Source organism: Patella vulgata, chromosome 2 (assembly GCF_932274485.2).
Source record: "Patella vulgata chromosome 2, xgPatVulg1.2, whole genome shotgun sequence".
Taxonomy (NCBI): Eukaryota; Metazoa; Mollusca; class Gastropoda; family Patellidae; genus Patella; species Patella vulgata.
The window spans coordinates 16,293,455-16,317,038 of record NC_065880.2 but is presented as its reverse complement, the minus strand read 5'-3'; the positions used below and the strand labels follow the sequence as shown (position 1 = coordinate 16,317,038).

Genomic DNA, 23,584 nt, shown 5'->3' with positions numbered 1-23,584 from the left:
TATAACTAGTGATAATCAATTCTTTTTATGAATTGTCAGATATCCTCTCACAGTCTCATATAACAACTTTTGGTCTTCAGAGGAATTTTCAGTGAGCAGAAATTCGGCCGTTTCTCCAAATTTGCGTTGCAGTGATCTCTGTGTTAAAATTATATTTGGAACGTGCTTAAAGGCTCAATACCACTCTTGTTGTAACTGAATAATATGTCCCAATCTTTATTCTGGTCAACAAATTGAACTATTTTAGAATATTTCAATTAATTGATGATACAAATTTCATCTTAACACACCTTATTTAAAAATTTTGAAAAATTCAACATAATGGTTTGAAACGTCGATTTAAAAATATTTTCGAACCCTCTGGACAAGTAAAATAGGATGTAATGGATAATTTACACAGCAGGTAGGACACTTAATTAAACATCTAGTACTTAGATAGAGATATTATTTATTTTCTGGAGCTTTCAAGCCAGCAAGAGTGTTATTGTCCCTTTAACCAGTTTTATCACATGTGATAATGGTTGACACCAATATTTTCCTTTAATTTCACTTCCAGAATATTTGCGTACTTATTTTCGAAAATGCCCTTTATCTTGGTTGGCTACATTATTTACCATGTAGCTGCTTTCAAAAATCAGCCTTTTGCGCTATCGTCGTTTGAAATGAACGTCACGTTTTTTATTGGATACATTATACAAGTAGGACATTATCTGTACTGGTTTACAAACCCGACATTTTTATGAACCTAGGTATTCCAGTACGTCTACCTCATAACCCGATTGTTATTTAATGTGTGTAAAGCGATGTAATATAGCTAGGATACTAGAGTCTAATGGCATTATGGATGTGACCAGGTGATAATATATCCTATTATATCTCTTATGATTATTTGACATGAGAAACCAACTAACGTTACCAAGGGAATAGAAAGTCTGTAATATCAGGAAGACGTGGCATAATAAATTAGAGACACGTTCTTTTTGGGTCATTTAACATCATTAGATAACTCGTTATATAAATGTAGATTGGACCATTTATTATTAATTCCTAGAGCAACGACTGTAGTTATAATAGAATAGAGGTGATTAATTATTTCTTTTAGTTTTTTTAAAACAAAAAAGATGAAATAACAATCGATACAAGTAGGCCTACATACATATAAATAATATAGCTATAGAAGAAGAAGAAGAAACTTGATTGCATAAAAAACTTACAAGGCTATGTGCATATACAAATAAACATAATAGAAAAAATACATGAAACAAACAAAGGATACATACATGGACATAATTATGCAAAGATACACAGCTTTACAAAGACATAAACGAATTGTATACAAAAGCTCCTAAACATTTTAAAATTTCTGTATTTTTATTCATCATCAGTATTTTAAATTGTTGTAAATCATTCAGTTTATAAAAATTTGGTTCACGAACTAGAATTAATCTGAACAGTTCTTTTCTTTTTTCGTCATGTCTTTTACAATTTGTTATCAAATGAATTTCATCTTCTACCTCTTGACATACATTACACAAACGATCGTTCACTTCTAATTTTAAATATCTCCCTGTTTCGATTTTCAATTTATGTGCGCTTATTCTTAGATTTGTTAGTGCTTTTCTGTGTTTTCGATTTCTTATCACATCTAAATAATTTTCATAATTTATATCATTTTTTATAATTGCATATGTCCTTAACTTATTTAAGGACGTTCCATCACGGCCTTTATTATTATTTATTTTTTCGGACAGTAAATTATTATAGTACGATTTCAAATCTATGCTTGATTTTATATTTTCACAATTCTTTATAAATGAAAACCAGCTATATCTTCCGTCTGCATGCATCTTTTGATTTTCAATCAAAGCAAGTCTTGTTAAATTTGAAGTTGGTAGTTTCGTAATTCTTTCATAATTTTTAAGTGCTAAACATCTAATAAAGCTTTCAATTGGCCTGCATCCCATTTCTGCACGTACAGCTATGTTGCTACTCTTTCTGCTTGTTTCTAAGGCATATTTGCACATTTTAATGTTCAATTTTTCTATCATTGTTGAATCTATATAGGAAAGATGATCAAAATATTTGTCTTTTAAAGTACATCTGTTTTTAGCTTTTTGTTGTTTTTCGTCTATATCCATGAACCATATATCCGAATTTGGGAGATAAAAAGTTTCTTTACAAGATACGGATCTGGATTTATTTTTGATAATTTGTTAATCATAATGTTAAATGCCTTACTTCCTTTCTGTGTCAAGTTATCCATGGCAGCTAAACAAGAGCCAGTGTCTGATATGACGGTTCCAAGATAATTGAATTCATGAACGTTTTCTAAATATTTTCCATTATACATAAAATTATGTGAGTTATTTGTTAACTTGGAGTGTGTTAGGCACATAGTTTTTGTTTTATTTGTATTTATCGTTAGTCTCCACTCATCTGAATAATTTTCTAAGTTGTCTAGACATTTTTGCAGACCGTCTTTAGTTTTCGAGATCAAAACGATATCATCAGCAAACATTATACTGTTGACTGATATATTATTTAATTCTACTGGTTTACATTCTTCATTGAAAACCTCGTTTATATCATCAATGAATATGTTGAACAAGGTTGGACTTAAACAGTCCCCCTGTCTAACACCTGTATCTATCTGAAAATCTCTGCTTAGCTGTTCTCCTATTTTTACTCTTGATATTGTTCTTTTATACAAGTCTTGGATTATATTGAAGCACTTTTTGCCAATACCTATTTTTGCTAACTTAAGGAGAAGAGCTTGTCTCCATACAGAATCGAACGCTTTACGGAAATCAACAAATGCTACATATATTTTATCCTGTTTATTTTTGACGTATTTTGAGATTAGTGTTTTCAATATAAGTAAATTATCTGATGTTCGGTGGTTTTCTCTAAACCCAAACTGGAAATTGGAGAGCTTACTCTCTATTAATGTTTTTAACCTAGTATTGATCAGAGAATTAAAAAGTTTACTTAGGTGACTAGATATCGCAATACATCTATAATTATTGGGATCGGATTTTTCACCTTTTTTATGTAATGAAGTAATATATGTCTTTCTCCAAGAATCGGGATATATTGACGTGGAAAGTATTTCATTAAATAATTTTGTTATAATGGAGGTAATAACATTTTTTCCACATTTTAGCATTTCCGAATCTATACGATCTAGACCTACTGCTTTATTACCTTTTAGTTTATTTATTTCTTTCTTAACTTCACTTATTGTAAATGGTTTGTCTGTTATCTCCGATTCTTCGAGATTTTCCTTCAATTTATTTAATTCATTAAATATTTTCTGTTCTATTTTATTGTTATTTTCTTCACATTTAACTCCTTGGTTTTTATAATGTTCTTCCCAAGTATTTGGTTCTATTTCGGAAGCACTATCATTATTTATTGTTCTTTTCATTTGCAGAGAGTTTAATAATTTTCAAAATTTCTTAGGTTCATTATTTTTACTGAGAGATTCCAATTGTTCTTTAATGTTGTTGTAATATTGTATTTTTTTATTCTTCATAGTTGTTTTTAACTTTTCTTTCTCCGAATAGTATAGTCTTCTAAGGAGTTCATTTGTTGAGTTTCGACTTAGTTGTTTTGCCATTTTTTCCAGACATTTATATTTGGATCTAAGGTCACTATCAAATCAGATCTTTTTTCTGGTGCGACACTGTTTAGGGGCCGACTTAATCTTTAGGCAATTTTCTGCTGCTGTAGTCAGCAGGTTTGTTATTCTATCATTTAATATATTTATTTCATTAACCCCGGATGCAGGTTTACTAAGTTCAAGATCAATTAGTTTATCACAAAAGGTATTTGATAAGAGTGTATCAACATACTTCTCTTTATCCTCTGGATTCCATTTAAAAAATTTAGGCATAAATTTGTGGTTATTTTGATTTTTTGTGAATATTTTAGGGTTTGTTGTATTTACTGGTATGTGTATATCAACTTCAATTTGACAGTGGTCTAAAAGGGGAGTTAGTGGATGTACGCACATATATTTAATCGCTTTCAACATCTTAGAGCTGCATATAGCTAGATCTATTGTGCTGGACCCGTTGTATTGGAAACATGTTGGATTACCTAGCAGATCTCCTATAAACCTACCGTTTAGAATTCGCAATTTTGATGAAATACAAATATCTATTAATTGTTTACCATGATTATTGACTGATTTAGATTCACTCTTTCGATTTATGGTCCGATCGCTAACATAGTTATCAGAAAGATATTTATCAATATGTCTGCAGTCATCAAAAGGAATATAATCTTTGAAATTCCCCACTTTTGCATTAAGGTCCCCCATTAACAGTATGTCCCCATCGTCATTTTATTCATTAACATTGGTTTGCAGTGTTTGAAAATCGTCGTCTGAGTGTGGAGAACCTTCTGGTGGTACATAAGCGGCACATAAGTACAAGTCTCTTTCCGTTACGAAACCTTTGCTGTCTAGTTTTAACCAGCATATGTTTTTCGAGACTTGTTTACAATTTATTTTCTTGATATATTTGTTAAGAAATTTTCTATAGTAAATTGTTATTGATTTCAATTTTATCACTTGGTTCAGTCCAAGTTTCTAGAATTATATTTATATCAAACTTATTAATGTTCGAAATAAAATTGGGCTCTTCGATTTTGTGCCTCAAGCCATGAACATTCCATGACGATATTCTTATGTTATTTTGATTCATAGATTATAACAGTTATGGAAACTCAACATAGATAAAGGCAAAATATAAGTTGTACCATGGGAAATTGAGCAAATTTTAAAATGATAAAATATATATATATATGACATATATGTGTGCATGCTTATTACTATTAGAATCTTTTATAGTTATTACAAACTACTTACTACATCTTACACATGCAATTTAATTTAATTCATTAATCAGTTTTTTCAGTAGATATTTTAACTGATTATTATTATTGTCCATTTTTGAAGAAGGTCTAAAGTTCCGTTGTGGTTGATTATATATGTAACCCGGGTTCATTTGATAAAAATCTGATCGTGGTTGCTGACTGTGAAACCCTTCAGTAGTATATCTGTTATAGTTATCATCTCTTTGATAGTAAGGCGGTTTTTCACCAATTTGTTGCTTTATGTTCGATACTAATTTACCTGTGCCTTTTGTGTTTAGGTGTATACCATCTGGCTTAAAGTCGTTTTCTAGAAAACAATTCTGTTTAATGATATTTATTCCTGTGCGCTCAGCCTGCCGATGGAGTATTGCATTATAGATTGATCTTCTGCGCATATAAAGTCCATCATTGTATCTTGGCAATATCTCTGATAAATATATCTTACTGTTTGGGTTTGAGCGCTGAGTTGTGTGGATCAAATCATCGAGTATATTCTCGATATGTGATTGTGAAACATTTTTGTTCGCAACATCGTTACTACCTGTCAAAATTATGATTTTCTCGGCTTCTAATTTTTCAGTCTTGATCAAGTTTATAGCGTTTCTTAAGTTTATAGGCTCTGGTAAAACAATCTTTATGCGTTTCTGTGTGAAACGACTTGGTATGACGTCTCTGATGATCGAGGATCCAATTAATAAAATATCAAGTTTAGTGTCGTTTATTTCACTGGGTGTTGTCAGTGTCTTTGATTCTGTCTGCTCAATTTGTTCCACCTCTTGTGAATGCTCTATGGTTAGATTTACTTGTTTATATCCCGGGATGTCTTTAAGTTCTGTTGGATTGTTGTCTGTTTTATTTTGTTCATCATCCTTATCTGATATGAATTGCACAGAAGCAGTTAGTTCTAATTGACTGTCTTCTAATTGCTTAAACCTATGATAGAGTTCAATTTCTAAAAGTTCAATTCTTTTTGTGTTATCATTTATCATTTTTGTAATATCATGTGTCTTGTTTGCGGAATCTTTTGGTAGGTCACTGATGGTCATTTTTACTTTATTTTGTTCTTTTTCAATTTGAGATATCCGTTTAGCTAGCGTAGCTACACTGTCTGTCACCCTTGTTAGATCGTGAGTCAATTTTGATATGAGTTCTTTTACTTCAGTATGTTGATCTTGTAGTGTGGCTGTATCTTTGATATTTACCACTTCAACTTCAAGGTTATGTAAACACTCTTTGATAGACGAGATTTCATTAGGTGATGATGTATTTGTGTTGGATTGTAACTGTAAGTCAGGGAGTGGAATCAGCTTGAGGGGGTCTAGTATGCACGCTGACCCTTTTCCTTCAGTAACCATAGTGATCATTGTTTCCACTTCATTTTTCAAATTTTCAAATTCTTTGTGGGTCCATGTTTGGCATTTATTGCCCTGAATCATTATTTTGTGAATACTGTAATAAATTGTTATAGTTAATAGTTTTTCTTCCTTGTAACTTAGCTTTACTATTGTTTTAAAAAGATCGTCATGTGGTAGTTTTGCACTTATTATATCTGTGTCTTTTTCATCATTTAGCACCAACGTTTTATTATCTTTATTGCAGTCTGCCCATTCAACTAATGTGTCATCTATATTTCCAAGACATATGAAGTATCTTAATAATAATAATTTTCTCCACATTAGTATTCCTAATTGATTTGACTGAAATGAGTTTTGTCTATGGTCATTATAGGTATGTAGTTCGTGGTCATTGGTTCCTTTCTTTGGCGCCATTTTCACTTTCACTTTTATGAACACTTATTAATCCAAAAAAACACAAATTTCACCACAAATATCTTACTAATTTTCTGTGTATTAATTATACTTCCTTAGTGATGAATCTGTAACATTTTGTAACTTTCAATATCCATGGTACACTTATAAATGGAGCTTCTAGCAGCAAGTCTGACACTTGGCGGCCATACACTATACAGCTACCATGATTCCGGTGGAATGGCAGCAGGTATAATCACCAAATCATAAATCCTACAAAAACAATACGAGAAGGAAAAAAAAAACAACCATCATTATTAACACAGCTGATTTGGAGTTGCTGTTGTATCTAAGATAATTAAATTGCATTCCTGCAATTACAATGTTTGTATGAACACATTATTTTTATGGCTTGTATGAAATACAGTGGGGGTTTTGATTATACAATATAACTAGGGGTGAGTTCGTGGGGGCGGGTAGTCGAATGGTTAGCGCGTGCGTGCTGTATCATAAGGTATGTCATTGAGTCAACTGGCGTGGTTTCGAATACCCGGTTATGCGTGACAAGGAGTGGGATCGCCTAGGCAAGTGAATTATTGAAATAAAATTGAACCATATCTCTTGCAATTGATTTTTAGAAAGATTAGTATCCACGGTACCGCTTCAACCCTTTGATTCTTTGAAGCTTAAATCCCAGATATGTTTCTTTTTTAATGGCTAATTCGACTCTGAAGGCTCGTAAAGCCCTTTATTCTAGTTCCAAGTAATTATCCGGACCTCTTTGGCAAGTTTTTGTTTTATCGAAGTCTAATTGTCTGGTTGAGTTGAAGATGAGCTTCTTGACTATCAATCACGTATCCGCGGTGTCAACTATGCATTCATTTTTTCCCAGCGAGTAATAGAATTTGAAGGTTATAACTTCTTGGTAAAGTTTACAAATGGTGTCTAATTGTCGCGTTTATAAGGCCATCCTATTTCTTCACATACCTGAATGTACTTTTCTTCCGGAGACCCAGTGGAAACCGAGACTTTCCCCCAGCTCCCACATCCCCATTCCCATTTAATGTTACCATGGCAATTCTATAAGGACGCATTCAAACATGGTCATTACCATACTGATTTATTTGACAGATTTGTTTTTTTAAAATATGCTGTACTAGACATAATCATATTTAGAATGACTCCTGAGTTTCTGAATATTGTGAAATGATATAGAATGGAGTCAGTGTTTCATGTCATCATGCAGCCACTGACATCCAACCTACCACTAATTAGAATGGCAAGTGAAAGCTTAATAATGGTATATTATTGGTAAAGTTATAATTTGTGTCAAGATGTCCACCTATATCTACACATGCAGATTGATTTTACATTTAATATTGGAATAATATAAAACTGTTGAAATAAAAAACAAAGTACACCGTGTTTCCAGACAATGTAAATACGCATTCTGATAGCTTTAAGGTCAGGCATGTAAATCAGAGTCAACATTCTCAACAAACTCTCAAAAAAAGTAACCACAAGGTGTGGATGCGATGGAAAGTGTAAGTGGATGCTCGGTGCTGAATTCTGGTAGGGTTCCTGCTTATGAATAGTCGGATTATCTTAACAGAATCGAAGGAAAGTATCTTTAAAAAAAACTATGACATGTAGGGCGTTTACAACGGGAAACAAATCAGCCAAAAATCGATACGTGACTCTCAATTGCGCCCCCCCCCCCTCCCCTCGCGACCCACGCCCACCCCCTCCTGCCATGAATAACCGAAAGATCGAATGTTTTGAAAACAATTAAGGATTTGAATTGCGTTTACAAGATTCTAGTGACAGTGACAAAAACTGCGAGTAAAATTGATGCTTCACTTTAAATGTCGATAGGGTTTCGCCATATGAATCGTGTGTTTATAAGAATTGTCAAAACAAACCCAGACGGACGCACTTACTTGGTGACGGCAATCTATTTCCTCATGACAAGTAGGCGTAATAGTATGATGATAAAAAAAAATGTCAAGCAATTTTACGTGTTTTTATCATCCCCTAGCGAAATAATCGATAATTTGTATCGGAAATTCAATAAAAGAAAAAACTATTGGAGTAGTCAGTAAATTTGTCGCCATTACAAAGAGATCCTATAAAAAAACAACAAAGACATAGTTCATTGATTAGGTTACCCGCTCGAGTACAGTTGTCAGCCATTAACGATCATTGCTGTATGTAAAAACTCAAAATTCATTTTTTTTTTTTATGAGAAACGCTGTAATGAAATCTATTAATGTGGGTGTCCATTTTGATGAATAAAAATGTAATAGGATACCATTATATGTCGTTATAATCAGTTCTGATTAACATCACAATAATGTTGAAAGGATATGACATTAAATTTCGCATTGTGTTTTAGTTGATATAATTCCCTATCTCTAATGTATAATATTGTTGATGATAATAACAACTACAGAAACAAAATACTTAACTAACAGCTGAAATTGTGGAATCACGGTAGCCCTTCATTCAATAAGGCACTGGTTCACTAACCAGGGGATCGATCCAGGGTTCGAACCTCGAGAAGGTTCCCCGGTATTTTCCCGTGTGCATGTTGACGTGCACGTAAAAGAGCCCATGGAAGATGGAATTCGAGTAGGCCGTAGAGCCACTATCCGGGAAAATATTCCTCGTAGCACGCTGCACTGTGTATGACCGTCTTCGTTAGCTCTATTGGTAAAAAACAGTAATACGGTAAACCCCACTTTATTTCAAATGAAATTGTAATCATAAACTGGTTTATGTTTACATTAACGAGACGACGTAGACCGTGAAACATGAATCATTTCTGATAATTACTTCTAGAGATACCTAAAGGATTACAGTCCTATATATTTCTGGACTTAGCTGCAGTAGGCTTTTGTTTCGTTGAATGGCAAACATTCTTTGTAAAGGCAGACATCGCTGCATGTTTTTCTTCAATCTGATTAAAATGGCAATCTATCGTTCCGTTTTTATACTTTCGATGACCCTATGACGTCGATTAACCAATCAGCATTGATTTTTCTAGTGGATTACCCACATTTCCGTGCACCTCACACCAAACGCTCGCCAAAACAGACCGTTTCAGTGGCTAATCCCTCACATCATCCAGAACACGTCAATGATAACAACTCTTCCAGATCCTAGTGTAGTAAAGACAAGTAAAATGAAATAGGATCTGTGTTTTAATCAGATTGGTTTTTCTTCCAAAACTGCAAAATCAGTAACTTTTATCTTGTTAATAAAATCATATGTATGAACATCTAATCAATGTTATCTGACCTGTGTATATAATATGATAGCCATAACTATAAAATCAATGGAGGCCTATTGTCCATATTTCACAATAAATATTAATTATTTATCCATTAATTATATTTGTATTATTTTGATCATGTATAATGTATATTTATTATTGCAATGGAATCGATACCATTATTTCCAGGACACGTATGTTACCCGCTGTTCCAATGTGGGCCTTAACAAAATAAACAATCGACTTATCGCTTGATGTATGCTTTATTTCGTTTTCACGCATAAATTATTATTCTACGCGGATCTATATTATGATTTTATTATGAATTATAAACGGACCTATACTATTCTAGTAATTAACTATTTTTTTTAGTAGGCCTGTTTGTAGTGTGACACGTGTTTGACGTCAGCTTCAAGTTTCTAGTATGCCATTATTGGCACTTAAGGGTTTAGAATTGTCATTGAATTAGCCATTAAAGGCTTAAGTTTCTTGTTATCAACACAAATGTATTCAGTGTACTAAAAAAGTAAAGCCTCGGTCCTAGTTAACACTTGAAGCCAAACCTCAAACCTAGTTCCGGTTCCCTGAATTAATTTCTGACCAGGTTTAATTTAAGCATGAATTTCTTTGATAAAAGCCATACGCACACGCTTTGCGAGAAAACATCCACCTTTCAGGCATTACCGTTGCGAGCGGTTGAGAAGTGGGGTCGAGTGAATGCACTAGAGGCTACAGTTAATATCCGATTGACTTTAAATTTATACACAGTGTTTAGGGTCTAGAGACAAGGAAACCCATTCATTGATTTCCGATAATTACTGCCAGAGGTATGGTTTAATGATCACTTTGAAAACTAGTGGACGCTCAAGATGCTATAGTTAATATACGATTGCCATTAAATTTACACACGGTATTTAAGGTCATGAGACGAAGAGATCTATTGATTTTCAACGATTCCGGTGTTTTATATACTAAACGTCAGTAACGGGCAGAACTAGACGCCAAACAAATTATAATGATTTCTGATAATTACTTAATGAGTTGTTACTCCTGATCAGATTTTAGTGTGATGTAAATGTTTTCATTAATGACAAAAGAAAACATATGCGACAACCCTTAGCTGCCGTGGGCGTATGTTTCGTTACCTGGCAACCTATCATTAAGAATGCACAGAGAATGATAACCTTCTTAACCAACGTCTCTCGCGATCTGTTGTGATTTATCTTGAATTAAGCATCACAGATTCAGTTCAGTTTTCACACAAACTTTCGAACCATGCACGTATTCTATTGATAGGGTGGCCCATGTGCTCTACAGAAATAAAGTCCACCGCTGATAGTTCGAGACTACCACTGAAGCGTACACATTCGCCGTGCCGAGACCAACTTTCTGACAGTATGATACTATAAATAGCCATGGCACGTGCAATTCTCTACAAATCTATCAACTATTACAGCCGTAAAAAATTTATTGTTGACGATTTTGAATAGCAGTGAAATTAAGCTTCTTGGTTATTACAGCAGATTTAGAAATTACGTTCGTTTCATTTTTTAAATCGCTTTATCATTAACTGTACCGTTAAGAGCGGCATCTTTTGGTTTAGTACAAATAATATCTCTGAATCACTCGGATTAGACAGGAACATGATACTTGCAGTAGTTTCATTTTACTTTTACAAGGTTCTTAAAACGATTGTTGAGCTACCTAACGTGCTTATTTCTAAATTCAATTTCTTGTTCTAGCTTTCTGTTATGTTTCGTAAAAAAGTAGTCTTGATTATCCCGACCTGTCAATCAGACGTAGAATGGTCGATAGACTGGTTAAGCGAGACTAATTTCAAAACAAGGGCACGTAACCTATCTTTTACTCAAAAGTGTCTGGATGTAATGGACGACACTTGGAACCAGTTTTCAGTCTATTATTTATAGATGATTAATGGTCATAGCTTATTAAGTACAACATGATCGTTTATTTAGTGATTATAATTGTGTGAAACTGATTTGAGGCTTGGCATATATATAAATATTGTGGCGTAATTGTCGAGATATAAGGAGATATATGGAGATATTTATTTATGGTGGGTCACCCTACTATTGATCTCTATATAATTTTTATTACAGGAAAAGGCAGATATAGGTGAACTTATGTTGTCATTATGTTACCTCCCTACAGCGGGTCGGTTAACCTTAACGGTTGTTAAAGCCAGAAATCTGAAACCAATGGATATTACTGGTTTTGCTGGTACGTATTACATTATTGATATATTCAAATATTGACAATAACAAATTAACAAGTAATCAATACTGTTTGTTTTTTGACTGTGTATGCTGTCATGTTATCACCATATGTCATTCTTCAAGTAATAGAATATGCATTGAACGATTCAAAAGATGCAACTTGGCTTAACGACAGTTTCCTCTTTTATGCTGCAATCTAGAGAGCGAACAATAGCGTTGTCTTGACTAACCTAATTGGCATGTGTCCAATCTATGCGACCTGACCGTGATCCGAAACTGTGAAAATATAAATCCTACGTGTAAAGGAAATTTCTGTCCACCGAATTGATTAGCTATCTCTTATATCACTTTTACAGATCCGTATATCAAGGTGTCGATGATGTGTCAGGGGAAGAGAATTAAGAAGAAAAAGACGTCAGTTCAGAAGAATACCTTACACCCAGTATTTAATGAAGCGCTGGTATTTGATGTTCCACAAGAAAATGTAGAAGATGTTTATTTTATTATAAAAGTTGTAGATTATGATAGGTAAGATGACGTCATTACTATAGAAAAATAAATGAAATGAAATAGGGTTTAACGTCCTACTTTTCTGCTCCATCCGGGATAATGAAGACGGGCATACGTCATATACAGTGTGCTATGAGGGAAATTGCGTCCAGACAGCCCAACTACGGCCTATTCTTATTACGAAATCCAATACGGGCACACCTCCGTTCTGAATCACTGACATGGGGAAACCATACCGGAACATCCCGAAGAACTTTCTCGGCCAACACCGGGACCCCCGTGTACTATGAAAGTTTTAAAGTATGATAGATAAGATGACGTCAGTACTATCCAAAAACTGCAAAAGGGTTAAAATAATTAACGTTCACGTGCAATAAAAAATTCATCTAGAAAACCCATTTGACATTTACGGCTAGATCGAACTTATATGTGGAGGTAATCAACATCTATCTGAACCATGCCTTGTCCGTTTTTAATTAGTTTTGACGTCTATTACAACCGATAGGGGTGTTTTTAGCCCTGAGCTTAGACACTCATAAAAGTTATTTTAGACTATTCCGACATTGGAATTGTAAAGAAACTATTTCCGTGAATATTCTGAATAGGATGGTGTTTTATTTTCTATATTTTTCTGTATTGCTCTACTTGCCTAACAGTAACCTAACAGTTTCTATACAATATTGATGGCGCTGTTATTCTAGCGGTATATAAGCTGATTATTATTATTATATATACATAATAGTAATCGTGTCAGTACATATCTATCTGTGGTTATTGAAATTATTTCTACTGTGTTATCTGACATAAATAAATGATTCAAGTCACGCATACACAAAGTTCCTGTATTTTTTATCTCTGTTAAACATTGCATGACACGGTGTTTTGTTTTTTTCTCTCAATTGAAAAAAAGCACAAAGACTTAATCATTTTAGCAACTATTTCGATATAAGCCGTCCTACAGAATTTTAAACATACATTATGCAAAAGTTGAATCTACCTGTTGTAAGTCTTTATTTAGGCTTCAGGTGTTATAGAAATTATTAATTAGACCTTTATTTACATGACAAGTTCAAAATCAAAATCAACTCCGTAGATCCTCGGATGGCTTGGATACAGCTTGGATTTAAACAGTCGTCCATTTAAAATTAAATCAATAAATGGCCGACCAAGCTAACTTTTACCGTTAGTCACTGACGTCACTACCGGACACTACCGATGAAAGGCCTACCAAGCGAGGATACCATATCCATTGAGAATGTTACTTGATAATCGAGAATATGCGGGTGGAGTTATCGTCTGTCAATAAAACGATCGGCAATTCTCGTAGATGGTGCGGACAAAGTTGATGCCTATTTCTAGTCCAAACTTCCAATAGTGACAACTCCGTTCAGAATAAAGTAATTTGACTGACATTTTTGTATTATTATAGCAAGAATGATCAACTCTTTATTAAACTTTTAACTAATGTATCTTTAAATATGGTGTTTTAAAGTACTGATAGTGACATCAGAAGAAATGAAAATTGGGAAATTATTTTGCGATGAACTTGAAAACAAGAGAGATAGAGACATTTTGAAACTAGCGAATATACGAGCACACGCCATACAGTGTGTTATGAGGGAAAATTTGCACGGGCAGCGGGGCTAAAATTCAGCCAGTGAACAAACAGTCTTCTCTTGGATTAACTTTAATCAGTCCGTTAGCTAACGGATAATGAAATTGACTTTCCAGCAACAGAAATTTAACGGACCGTTAACAAACGACACGTCAACGATAACGATCCGTTATAAAACACAAATTTATATGGAAAACAATCACTGGGTTTATTTCACACTACACTGTAACAAAAATTTCCGTGAAAAAACGTAAAAAATTCCGGAAACAAAAATTACCAGGAAAATTTTATCCGCATTTGTTTCTCTTGTAATTTACAGAAATTCCCTCAATTAACATAAATTCCATTTTCAAATACAGAAAAAAAAATCCTGGTTAATTTTGTTTCCTGACCATGAAGATGATAAAAATTTCATTGAATTAACCATTGACTTAATACGCGTGCGTGAAATAGCTTTATTTAATGTCTGCTTCTACCGAAGTGATATCGCGGATAATCTTTAAACGTAACCTCTTTTCGCTAATATAAGAATTGAGAGCAAGGTATCTCAAACCGCTACTCTTCGGTGGTTGGGGGCTTTCAGATGTAAGTTTGCAGTATCACCAATTCGCAGGTGTGTAGACTCTGCCGTAGAGACAAACCGACTTACACTGGCCAACCGGTTGTACTATCCGGACTTAAGCGTGCTTGATTACCAGATATCACAACCTTAACACACGCGGCATTAAAACATATTTTTACATATTTATGAAAATACTTACAATCTGATTACTGTATGATGAATAACAATACTCTTTATAGATCTTATAAATAATGGAAATTAGATATACATGTCAATTAATATACCAAACGTTACAAAATATGATTCTTCATATTATGGTTAATAAATTGAAATGAATACTATAACATGATGATTATTAGGAACCATTATATATGTATACAATTACTTATCGTTGCACAGTTTATCCCGTAAAATAACAGAATTAAGTCCATTACAGAACGCAATAAAACATTTTATCCCTAAATTTCACGGAACTTCCTTGTCATTCTACCGTTTATTCCGTAAACTAACAGAATTAAGTCCATTTTAGAAGGGAATAAAACATTTTATCCCTAAATTTCACGGAAATTTCCTGTTTAATACTGAATATTCCACAGAAATACATAAAACACGTAATTTGAAGAAATAATTCACACTATTAACACAATTTCTCAAAAAAATCCATCAATTAACAGAAAAAAAGTGTTAAATTACGGAATTCGGCCACATAAAAAATGGATATTTTTTACAGTGTACGTTTCAACAAGTTCCTCTTTTCGTTCTCAAGTAAGTAATGACAATATAATAGCAAGAAATCAAATTATCTATATTACTTACTTGAGAACAAGAGGAACTTGTTGAAACGTAGTGTGAAATAAACTCAGTGATTGTTTTTCATATAAATTTGTGTTTTATATCATATGTTCAGTTACTAAATGCCGTATAAGGATTTTAAAATAACTTAGTTTTGAGGAACCGGACCCAGATGCATTTCCTTTAGGGTGCAATGTTTTAATAAATCGCAGTGAGGGGGTCACCCGCTTGTGCAGCAGTTTACGTTAACACTAATGGTTCAACTCTATACATGACTTGTTGGCATCGATTATGCTTTAAAGGCAGATAAGAAACCGTGTATAACAGTTACAGAGTTTCGTCTCACAACGACTCAAAACTCGGGCAGTTGGGGAAATATGGTCATTAGCATTCTTTTAAGTTTAACCCAGACAGTGCATCATTATCAATAATTCAAATCATGAACAATTCCTTCCCCAGACAGTGGATTATTCTAACAAGAATAGAAATCACCCACAGTTGTTCAGATGCGGTCTTCTTCAATGATATTGAAAAATGTGATATTTGTTGTCTCATTTAAAACATAAAAGATAACATAGTTAACATTTCCCAACAATGGGGGATCACGTGGGTAAGTCAGCCTAAGTGGGTGTTCGATCCCTGCATTGGCCGAGAAAGTTCATCCCGATTTTCCAGCGTGGTTTCCACTTGTAAGTGATGTAGGACGGAGGGCCTGATAAGGACAGCTGTCTAGTCGTGCAGATGGGACGAAAAACAGAGGTCCCGTGTACACATTGGCGTGCACGTAAAAGATCCCTTGGCAGTTGGAATTCGATATAAGAGTAGGACGTAGTGCCGCTGTCCGGGCAAAATTTCTCTCATAGCACACTGTATGGCGTATGCCCGTCTTCATTAGCCCAGTTTAGGAGCAGAACAGTAGGACGTTAAACCCCATTTCATTTCATTTCATTTACTAACAACTAAGTTTTGCATTCAAGTCGCTAGGAGAGTCACATGAAGCTATATGGTACAATACACTCAACAAAGTATGACGTCGCTGCCCTTCTGGTTTAATAATGTAGGATTAGTTTTAGATGTAGGATTAGTTTTAGACATAGACCCATCCATAAGGTTTGACCAGAAGGGCAGAGCCATTTAGAGAGGACATTAAACCAAAATATTTATTTCGATTACAAAACTCCACATTGTCTTAATGGGCATTAACACTGGTTACAGTTACACCAGACAAGTTCAAAGTAGATCCTATTGAAATTGGGTGACAAATCGACTAAGCCTTGACTGAGATATTCACGTTCTGACTGTCAATTTACGAGTTCTATAAATTGTATTAGTAGTTGTCAGTGGGCTTAAGGGTCGTTCGCCAATAATACCCGATACTTCCTATTAGATGCAATCTGATAAAATAAATACAGATCAAAATTTCGTTTCGTTTTTTATTTTTTATACTTTCGATAGCGTCAACAACATGAAAATCTGATCATTTGTAGTGGGGGGGGGGTCGCGTCAGAGGTCATATGAGCGGCTTTGACCCTATGACGTCAGATTTTTTATTTACTAATCAGCGTTGATGTTTCTACTGAAATACCCACAGTTCCGTGTACCGCACGCCAAAAACTCGCCGTAACAGACCGTTTCATTAGCTAACTCCTCACATCAACCAGAACGGGAGTTATATAACAACTCTTTCAGATCCTAGTGTAGTAAAGACATTTTGAACTATAAAAAAAACGAAACGAAATAGGATCTGTCTTTTAATCAGATTGTATTAGATGAATCTAAGGTTATTTTCAGTAGGATATTATTCAAAATTAACTTCATTCATTTATTTATTTTTTTGTTGTTGTTGTTGAGACTGATATTACCCCTTTATTACAAATGGTAAATTAAAACATTGCGTAACATATTATTATATACTAGTTTAAACATTTCAGCAATATTTTATTTTTGATTAAAAGGAGATTTTTTTTATAATATACATGATATGTTTAATGCCAAGATTAAAGAGAAAGAGAGATAGCACGCTGTTTCATCTCGTTGTAATGAGTTTTACTGATTATACGTCCATTGATTATAATAGAATCTAGATACAAAAAAGTGGGAGAAAGTAGTTATTGTCTTTCATCTGTTTTTATGGCTTCTTTTTATACGCTCAAGTATATGTCGCCACGGCCGTCCTTCGGAATTACGCGGAGTTATTGTCTCTGTCTCCGAAACTGTGACCCTAAACCAGCAACTGGAGAAAATGTATTTATTACTAAAAAAAACATCAAATATTTCCAGATCCCTTAAGGGAAACCCTTTTTTTACAATCTACAAATTTTAACGTTTATGGCGAATATGTGGGAGCTAATGTATGGACACACCCGCTCTGATATAGCTACGTCAGAGTCAGTGGTTTATACTCCATAATAATTTATTTATTTATTTTAAGCTTAGTTGACAATTTAAGTCCATGTTCTGATTTTCCATGGTCATGAAATATATAATGCTATCAGATAAAAATAATTTTAGAAGGTCGATCAGATGACCCATTTTTTTTATGCTGGAACATATCTTTAACAAACACTAAGAGGTGAAAGATCAATGTACCGTAGACTTAAAGGATTTGGGTAGAAATATCGCATTATATTGGGGGTGATCTGATGTGTTATTTCGAGAAGTGGTGGGATACTTGGTTGGGAAGATTAAGCAATCCGGATCCCAGTGGATAATCTTACTTGTCAAGTCTCTCTCATCATCACTACACCGAAGGACCTCGTATCTATCCAGGATGTAGTATTGTCGACATGATTTCGTTGTGGGTGGAGATGTAACTTTCATTTTCTTCAAGCAGCAAGAAAAGATCTTCTTGGGCGAAAATCACATTACAGGTCTCTGTCATTATCCAGGAGATTAACACTCTTATAAAACAGTACATGGTCTTCGTGGGGTCACGGGTCAGAACGAGTGGTCAAAAAGCAAACTTTTGTGGTCACTGCAAATACATGTGCCCCAAAACAGCTTATTTATTTTGTTTATTCTGTACGTTGCCAAAGTGAAATAGTCCTTATACAGATTGGCAGAATACAACTCTATTCAACTGACGCATGCTTTGTGTAACAGGGAGCTGGCCCCGAGTTCACAAATTATTCTCAGACTTAACTTAAGATTTTACTCAAAATTGTTCCACTTATTTTGACTAAAATATATCCCATTATAAAACTTTTGTTGTTTTAATCTATGAAATACATCAATAAGAAACTATGTTCAAAGGTTTGTGTTTCTGGATCAAAGATATTTCTCATAAACAGTGATTGAAAGTGGAGTAAATTCTTAACTTAAGTCTGCGATTGCTTTGTGAACTTGGGGCCTGGTTTCTCAAAAGTGAAACATGTAACTCTTTAAATAGCGAAGAAAACAATATATGTTCATCTGTTTCAGGATTGGTAGTGACGAGTTTATGGGCAGTGTTGCTCTGGGTCCAAAACATAATGGTCTAGGGCGTGACCATTGGTATGAAATGTTGGAGAACCCTAGAAAACCCGTCGCACAATGGTATCAACTTCAAGAACATTCATCATTCCCTATGCCTATAACGCCTAATGGTAAATGTTGCTTAAGACACCGACAGTCAACCGAAGACTCCAGTGACTTCAATGGCATACATTGATAACGTTATTTTCTATTTTTCTATGATAATTATATAAATATATTGTATGGTTGTGTTGCACGTCAGCATTTGATGTTTGATGCCTTTTTACTATATAGTTAAAATGTCTCTGGTCTAGCAATCCCCCATATCCCCTCCAAAATATTTTATACATTAAATATTACATTATCATTACATTGTAAAGTTCACATTAAGATATCATAATAGTTAAAATATTTCAGATTTTCAAGTTATATGTCTGGTGTGTAAAATGTGTTAATCGGACGTTCACACCGGTTTATATACCGCCATTTCATTCGGTTTTATCCTTTGGTTGTTTACTCCCTTTTAACTTGATCTAAACATAATTACAACTTCTGACACTGCCACACCAGATAACAATTTGAGCTTTTAACACACCATGTGATAAAGTAAGATTCGCCGTGGAACAGTTTGAGGTAGGTTGTGATTGGACTATCTTTCAATCAAAGGCCGTGACACGGAAAAATTCCGCGAAATCTGTTGAAAGACATCAATTATACAGAGATTTCAGTGACTGCTTGCCTACTGTCAAATGTATTTATAAGGAGTGACCAACAGACAGACTAAACGGAACAAAACATCTAATTTTAGTTAGACTGCGTTCCGTTTCCTTCTATTCGTTCCTGTTTCCCATAATGACCATTTCTACAGATGAAACATTGGTTACATAACAACGGTTGCTGACTTTTATACACCCATATTGAAATGTGGTTATATATTGTCGTCATCCCCGTCCGTCGGTCCGTCGTTGACAATTGTCTGTGGGCGCTGTAGAGGCTAAAATTGACATTCCATTTTAAGGCCATGAGACGAAGAATCCTGTGGATTTTCAACGATTTTCGATAATTACTGCAAGGGTTATGGCCCTTGACCCTTTCGAAACTATTGTGGGCGCTATAAAGACCAAAATTATAAAATATACACGTTTATACATCATTAAAAAATTTCCGATAACTTGAACAGCTAAATTCGTCATTCGTCATATTACACATTACACGTTAACGTCGGGAAATAGAGGCCAAACATGATTTTTGATAATTAATTAATGGCGTGTTGCCGTTGATCAGTGTTTGGTGTTTTGTAAATGATTACATTGCCGTCAAAAGAAGAAAAAAATATAAGATAAACCGTGTTGACTGTTCGGCTGCTGTGGGAGTAGATATGTTTCCTTGTCTGGCTATCTTTCTTTTATTTTGGATACATCCACACGTGGGTTTGTTTAAGAGGAAAGGGTCGCCAGATATAGCTTATTGTTTGTATTTGCTGATATAGAGCCTATTGCTACATTCATGCTTTTTTTCACATTTTCAACTTATTTTTTTATACATCTATTTTTTTAATAATGATGTGTATGTATCATTATTTAATATTTCTCATTGTTGTGTTTGAGTCGTTAACCAGCATTAAGTAATTTTCTAATCATATGGGTGGGGGGGAATGGCCGAATGGTTAGCACGTGCGCGTTGTAACATAAGGTCTGTCATTGAGTCAGCTGGCTTGGTTTCGATTCCCCGGCTGTACGTGGCAAGGAGTAGGGTCGCCTGTCCAACTTCGTAGGTTTTCTCCGGGTCCTCCGGTTTCCTCCTGCTGCTGAAGACCCCTACGCGCCAGCGAATTATTGACATAAAATTAAACCATGTGTTTATCCCGAAATGACCTAGTTTGTGTTGAGTGGACGTTAAACTCCATTTCCCTCTCTCTCTCTCTCTCTCTCTCTCTCTCTCTCTCCCTCCCTACGAGCAAGTGAATTATTGAAATAACATTGAACCATATGTTAGTCCTGAAATGATCTAGTTTGTGTCAAGTGGACGTTAAACCCCATTTTTCTCTTTCTATATTTATATAAAATCATATGAATTTCATAAATTAAAAAAGGAAAATTATAGATTGACATCAATTATGTAGACAGTAATACAAGCCCATGAGAAAAATCTTATACGCTTACATGTTACTTCTACAAAGTTTAGTTCATGATCAAAATATTATAATACTAGAAGAATGCCCGGCTTCGCTCGAGGGTCGTAACCCCGAAACCGGAAGTGGTAGACTAACGTCACCTGGCCTATGTTACTCCCCTGTCCGAGCTACCCCTATACCCCAAATTTCAGACTCGGGGCAGACCTAGTGTAGCCGCCAACCCCGAACAGACAGACAGACAAACGACAGTCACAAATATTAGCATAGATTTATTTGCCCACTAGTGAAGGTGGTAGTTAAATCTGCTAATTAGTGTCGGGTGAAGATGATCCCTGTCGATCTTTAGCATTTTCCAGGGTTATTGTCCCTTACTGGGTGATTATTGATCAAAGTATATAACGAAGCGGGTACTAACTCCAGAGAATACAGTTCTCAACCAATTTGCAATGTGGGGTAAAGATAACCTATGCATTTTAGCGTTTTTGCAAAGACAGTGCCAGAGTAAATTATCCCAGACATTCCGTGGGCCTACCAAATTTCGCTAATCACTCCATAATTCAGAATTTTTGAGATGACACTTTACATTCATTATTTACCGAGTTATTGCTCTTGTCAAAGAAACCTTGTAATCTACAGGTCGGGTGGGGTTTTTTTCTTCTTTTTTTTCAAACTTGCTGGGATTGTTTATCGGGTCATAAGTTAGACTCACTGAAATGCATAGTAATGCGTCATTCATTGTCGAGGTTACTGAACTTGTCATCAAAACCTTGTCATCGTTCTACATGTCAAAATTTTAAGCGGGATTTTACTGTATAAACTTTTTACCAGTGTCAGATACTCAGTAGGTTGTCTTGGATAGTGAGCCGAACTGCGCATTTGATAGTATTAAAATCAAATTCTGTCTTGACTCAGATTGCGATCGCTTGTGTTGTCGATGGTTATTTACGTCAATGTCAGAATCTACACCTCTCTCCGTGTCTGATTGTCTTCCGCTAAAACAATCTCAGAATTAGATAACGATTAGAGATTAATCGTAACCTCAGTATTTAGGTTTAAGGTTCAAGCTGCGTTTAACTATATTTATTGGGACACAAGAAGTGCCTGGAAGCTTCTTTGGGCTAGAATTAGGGTTAGGTCATAAATGCTTCAGAAGTATTTACGAGACAATTTATACTTTATTCGTAAACACTTTGGTTAAGAATAACGTCGTCATTAAAGAAAAGTATTGGATAAATAAAGTCCAAGTAAATTAGTCCCATGTATTATATATTTAAAATTAATTCCCAGCAAAGAATAAAAGAGCTACATTGTTAAAGCTAATATACTTCTTTATGGTGTCCATTATCATCTAAAAATATGTGTATATATATATATGCCTAATCTACTTCTTTATGGTGTACATTTTCCTGTGATTTTTATGATTATTATACTGTTTTAATATTATTATAAAATATCTATTTTATGTAAGAAAATTGTAACAACGTGTATATTTATTAATATGGATGTCATCTTTACTTTAAGCTTCCATAATAAAATTATAAGTGTTGGAAAATATGATACTATGGAGTTTTTATCCATTATTATTTTTAATGCAAACCTTCTTACTTTTGAAAATACCCAAATAACCAACATATTTCCGGAGAAGTGGTAACGCATTATTATTAACCATTGCCAAACTTGATAGAAAGTTCGAGCGATTGTTTTCAGTGGCCTACTAGGTTCGCTTGCAGACGAATAAAAACGGCTGGTATTAAAGATACATTATGGGAGATTCGATAACGAGCTGGCAGTTCTCACTATAATAGTTAAAAACTAGATATTGTAAAGGCAATTTGCTGAAAATTTCAAATTGATGCACTATGAACCGAGAACTAAGCGGTTGAAATTTCCGGCTAGCCTTGATCATCATTACTAAAGTCATTACGATGAACACCATAGTCTCGATTATCCATGTAATCGTTAAATCGTGAAGGAAAGTTATGCAGTAAATCGGCTCATAATCCACTAAAGACCGCAGGCTAGCGATGCCATCTGGAGTTGATTATGGTCTGGATAGGTTAATTAATGTCTAATTAATAATTTAGATAACATTTCAGGCCTAAAGAAAGACCTGTAATAGACAGATTTAGCTCTTGCATAATGTATGATTAAACCTATTTATATATCACGGGAGTCATGGTGACTCAGTGAGTAAGACGTTGGCTCGCTATAATGGGGGTTCCGTGTTCGATCCCTGCGTTGGCCGAGAATGTTTGTCGGAATTTTACGGCGTGCCCCCCCCCCCCCTTGGTGAAGCACCTGACAAGGGACAACTTATAGTCGTTCGGATGGGACGAAAAACAGCGGGCAAGTGCACGTAAAAGATTCATTGGCAGTTG

General features: G+C 34.6%; 1 protein-coding gene across 1 annotated transcript in view; it reads left to right on the top strand.

Moving 5' to 3' along the window:
• Positions 1-22,746, top strand: part of LOC126810841 (synaptotagmin-9) — a 52,536-nt gene extending 29,790 nt beyond the window's left edge. Inside the window, exons 3-5 of the mRNA XM_050536148.2 lie at positions 12,024-12,144; positions 12,497-12,668; positions 19,040-22,746. Of these exons, the coding sequence (XP_050392105.1) occupies positions 12,024-12,144; positions 12,497-12,668; positions 19,040-19,268 (522 nt within the window). The 3' untranslated portion in view covers positions 19,269-22,746. The remainder of the gene's footprint in view (positions 1-12,023; positions 12,145-12,496; positions 12,669-19,039) is intronic.
• The last annotated feature ends 838 nt before the right edge of the window (positions 22,747-23,584 follow it).